The 5224-nt window shown below is 35.9% G+C and overlaps 1 protein-coding gene across 1 annotated transcript; it reads right to left on the minus strand.

The window, feature by feature from the left end:
• Window positions 1–1936: 1936 nt before the first annotated feature.
• LOC109044005 (uncharacterized) lies at window positions 1937–3928 on the minus strand. The gene is given in 2 exon segments (XM_019061449.2): window positions 1937–3076; window positions 3078–3928. Coding segments are annotated over 2 exon segments (1281 nt in total). The 5' UTR covers window positions 3372–3928; the 3' UTR covers window positions 1937–2089.
• Between the last annotated feature and the right edge of the window lie 1296 nt (window positions 3929–5224).

Raw genomic sequence — 5224 nt, forward strand, 5'->3', positions numbered from 1 at the left:
AAATTGTAATTTTATTTAGTAAACTTTAAACTAAAATTTTGTTTTAATCTTCATACAAAATTATTTTTTAGGTTTTACATTTGTTTTCAAACTAATTTTAAAGAAGATCTTTTTTTATTTTTTAAATGCATCCGGAATGCAGCTGCATTCCGGATGCGTTAAGGGGTGGGAAGGAGGGAGGGACGGACTGAGAAACTGAAAAAAGTACGTTACGTAACGGTAAATATTAAATAAACTTACATATATATGGATCCTTGAAATTTAAAGCAATAAGGTCCATCACCCGGAATATCAATTCGATTTACAGAGAAAGAGGCAAAAGCAACAGCACTATTATAATTTCTGATATGCTTTATGAAATTTGGAGAATATAAAAATAATGATTTCAAATCGGTATTTGTCCGAATACTCGTTAAAGAAATTAAGCCATTTTGGCAGCAGTTATTAAAATGACCATTGGACATGTCACCCTGAAAATGGCGAGCATCACAATGATGACAAATTATATTCATTGAACCGACTGAAAATTTGGTAACAAAATTTTCATCAAAGTTCTGATCATCAATTTTATACTTCCGAAATGAAGAAATGAAACTTTGATTTTCTATACTAATAACAGAGTTAAGTTCTTGCTTCACTAAACGAACATGCGAAGAATTCTGGAAAACGCGACCACGTTTTGGAGGACGACCGCCTCGGTCATTGAAAATTTCACTCATAACAACTGTTAAATTTAAAATTAAAATTAGTAAAAATTATTATTATTTTAACAAAATCATAACTGAAAAGTTCAATTTTTAAATTAAAAAAAATAAATCAGAAGAAAAAGGATGAAATGAAAATGGAAATTAATAATAAACATATTTATACACATTGAAAAGAAACAGCGTGAAAAGTTCTGATCGGAAATGAGAAAAAAAACTTGGAGGTTATTGCCTTAATGAGGAAAAATTGGCAATAGGAAAAATATGGAACCAATCATGAAAAACCGTAAAAAAAAAAAAAAAAAAAAAAAAAAAAAAAAAAAAAAACGCGGGAAAAGAAAAATGTAAGTTGATGGCAGTTGAGTGTTGGAAGTAACCTCACTTAATGATGATTGTTGAATGAAAACAGCTGATAAAAAGACAGCAAACAGTAAAGTAAGATGCGTAGCAACAAAACTTTTCCGAAAAACAAAAAACCCCCACTTCCCCTCATCCAATTTATGAGTTTTTAGGGATTTAAAAATCGGGGACGAACCCCAGAAAATAATTTATAGTTTTCCCGAAGCATTGAGAACAACACCTTTCAAATGAACCAACGCCCCTCGCAATTAGTACAGTGGTTGATTCACAATTTCATTCTATTTTTCAAATTAAATATTAAGATAGCAATTGTATTTAATTTCCTGCGGCAAGGCTTCCTATACCGACGAGAGAACTACAAGACTGTCACGATTTTGCTTTTTGGAGGATAACCTATCATGGTTTTTGCAAACTTTATTTTGATATTCCTCTGCTTCTTAAAAAGAATTTCTCGAAATCTCGGATGAATATATTTTGTAATATTAAGAATATATTTTGTAATGTTATGAATATATTTTTTAATATTATGAATATATTTTGTGATATTTTCCTAGTTATAAAATTAGATATGAATGTAAAGAAACGCCGAAATCGTAGAGTGAATAGTTTTTTGTTTGTTTGTTTGTTTTTTTTTTTTGATTCACCGTTGATTTATATTAGCAACACTTCAGTATGCAACACTGCAGACCTCATACCATGGTTTCTGACATTTTATTTCCGACTTTAACAATAACTCCAGATAATTTCTTGAAAACTTCCTTAGTTTTCCTCTCTGTAAAAAATATCCTTTGAAACAAGCAATTCACTATCGGTTCATTTTCTTTCGATAAAATAAAATAGGAGTAGACATTTTGAAACAAGATACACGTGTGTACAGTTTTATCGTTGTTATATTTACATCCACTTTAAAGACAAACATATTTTTGAATCTTACATTACTATATAATCACAATACATCAGGGAATTAATAGTTCTCGGTTGAATTTTTCAGGAGAAGAAGACTATTAATTATTTTTAATCACATATTATAGATCAAATTTCTTCAATGCATCTATTTTCAAGTCATTTATGTAGTGAAAATCAAAATTTTGATCAATCATAAACTGGACGATATTGGTTACGTATTGAGTTGCCTCTTCACCTCCAGTTTGAAGTCTCATTTGGATGAAAGAGTCCATGTCCATCTTACTCCAGTCCTCGTCCGCTGGTTTTTCACCCGGTAGCATCATCGGTAGGAAAAAGCTAGCGTGAGTGTAACCGTAGAAACCACGTCTTCGAAGGTCAAGCTGGAAATCTTCGAAAGTGGGAGTTTCCCGCGGATTCAGCTCTGGATTAGACGTCAAAGACGTATAATATGTTTGCAGGATTTCCATCCAGTGATCAGACCTGACCTCTGGTGAGGAGTTCATGAACAAGTAGAATGAGAGATCGATCGCGGGTGACGAGTACCTAAGTGTAGCCATGTCGAAAAAAATCACCGCACAAGGGGCTCCATTTGCGTCGTACTTGTAGAAAATATTGTTCCTGCAAAAATCGCCGTGGCAAATCACCGATAAGGGCTCATACGGAACGACTATTTTCGCCATGGAGAGATTGGTTCTCTCAACCAGCGCCGACAAATCTTTCAGCCTGTCTTTGTAGCTCGGATTATTCTGAAGGGGAAGAATACCCCTTTTGCAGTTCTCTCTGCAAAACGCGTCGTTCTTAGTCAACTTTTTCTCTGTCCAGTGACTCTCCGATATTTTCGAGACGATCTCCTTGAATTTTTTCGAGAATTTCTTTTTACAAACCAAGGACGTTGCATGGAACTTACCTAGCCACTCGAGAGAGAGTTTTATGTGAGCGTAGTCGTTGAAAGCCTTCCACGGTGACAGTTTGTAACCGAGTTTTTGGACATTTTCAAAAATTAGGAGGTCTTGCATCGGGTCGCCATCGACGATGTGTGCGTAGAAACACCTCGGGAAGATCCCTGATATTTTGCCGCTGGGATCACATTGACAAAGGAGCGGTAAGATTTCGTGTAAAACAAGAGCTCGTTGTGAAGCTGGATATTGAACGAGAACAAGTCGACTGCATCCGTGAGCTTGCCCCCGCTTGAGCTTTTACCACAACACTCTGCGTCACGCGGTCCCCAGATTCCGTTTCTGAAATGACGTCACCAAAATAAATACTCGACGCGAATTGATCGGCGGCGGCATAATTTTCATCACTCTTAAATTCTAAAAATTTGACGACGTTTTGACCGAATTTTTTTTCCCTCACGGCTTTCGGCAATATCTCCGACCTTAGCCTTTCCAGCACGGACATTTCGGAAGCCGTGCTAACATTCGATGAGAGTATTTAGAATGTGATTCTGATAGGTCTCAGGTGAACTGTCTGTAAGAAAACACTGATAATTTACAGTTTATACAATAAAAAATGATGACGCACTAAATTAAGCAAAGAACGACAAGTTTATAAGTTCTTGAGTTTTTTAAATGCGGTGTTCTGAATTTCCTAGTTAGCCGGTATATTTCATTAAAGTTGACTAAGTCGAGAGGTGAATTCCATCTTAGACTAAAGCCTACTAGTGAATCAAAAGTTCTCGTTAGGAAGGCCCAAAAATCAAATTTGACGTTTTAATACACTAAAATGATCCAATTCAAAAGAACTTTTAGCGTTTCGTTTCATAGCACCGCACTGATTTAAACTTTCTTTCTCTCTTCTTTAAACGAGCACTCTTGGGTCTACTGTTTAATCTACATTTCTTTCAGATTTTCCGAACTGCCTGTTTTGGGCACCGTTTTACAAGACGAAACTTTTGCTCAGCACTGTGAACGATACTGCTTATCTCCATAGACATTACGAAAGCTCTCAGCGTTTCCCCTTCCTGCCGTCTAACAATGGTTTTATCAGACTACTTGAAGTCATAGTGCTATTTTAATCGCTGAAGTGAATTGGTAGCACTTGTCGAATTGAAGCGATGATACCAATCAGTGCATTTCCTTATGTCATAATTATTTAGGTACAACATTAAAGATCGTTCTTCGTTGACGAAACTTTCAGGATTATGAGCTCAATTTCACTTGAGAAAAGTAGTGATCTAAATTTTTGCATCCACCTCATTTCGAACCTTTCTCTGCGTCTATGAAATAAAATACTCCAGTCATTTGACTAGATGTTTGCGGCTACTGATGAAACGCTTGAGTGGTTCCTGCTTAGTCTGTGACATGGTTTAGAGACACAAAATTTACTCGTGCGAAGTAAGTGATGGCTCAACAATGTGGGCAGATTTGACGATAATTTATTTTACACAAAATATTTTTTCGATATACCCGCGCTTCATCAAAGAAAATCAGCCGACTTTCTCAATTTTAAAATTTTAACTGGTGTTTCAGTAAAAGACCAAATTTTTAAATAGGACACCTGGATTGACTTTATAGCAAAAGAGAACCAACGCGATTACCATGCTGTAAGAATTGTTCATCTTCACTTTTACCTAAGAAAATTCCTAGAAAAGCAATTCGTATTAGTTTTTCTACCAACAAATTGTCGATTTAAGAGAATTATGACCGCGTAATTGTAATTCTATCTGTACATGTTACACCCCGTTGTCAGAATTTCTCAGTCCGGGATCCAAGCACCTATTTTACCCCGTCCGCAAACCCGCCGGTTTTCTTGCCCAGTCCGTCAACCCGGCAGCCAGTTCGATGATACCACTATTCGACCACGTGAGCGTCCAAGTTGCCTACACTAAAAGTGGAAGGCGAACTGACATGACGCTTAAGTCACCTCTCCACGTTAGGTAAAATTATATTTTTTGTATATTCAAAGTAAATATGCTGTATCACTATGATACCACTATTCGACCTCGGGAGAGTCCATATTGCCTATTCCAAAAGTTGAAGGCGAACTAACATGGCTTTAAAGTCGCCTTTCCAAGTTTGGTAAAAGGTTATTCTCCATTTGTTTCCAGTGATTTATAGCACTATTTGTCCACATTGACGTCTATTTTCCCCAGACTAAATACACTTCAGCATCATGAAACAGTATTTTTACTCCATTTAAACTTTTTTCCTCTTTCTCATTCTTCAAAAATTATTATATTTCCACTAATACCATTTATTTTCTTCAGTATTCATTCATAGACTTGTACTTTCCACGACATTTCTCTCCAACTA

This window comes from Bemisia tabaci, chromosome 1 (assembly GCF_918797505.1).
Source record: "Bemisia tabaci chromosome 1, PGI_BMITA_v3".
Lineage (NCBI taxonomy): Eukaryota > Metazoa > Arthropoda > Insecta > Hemiptera > Aleyrodidae > Bemisia > Bemisia tabaci.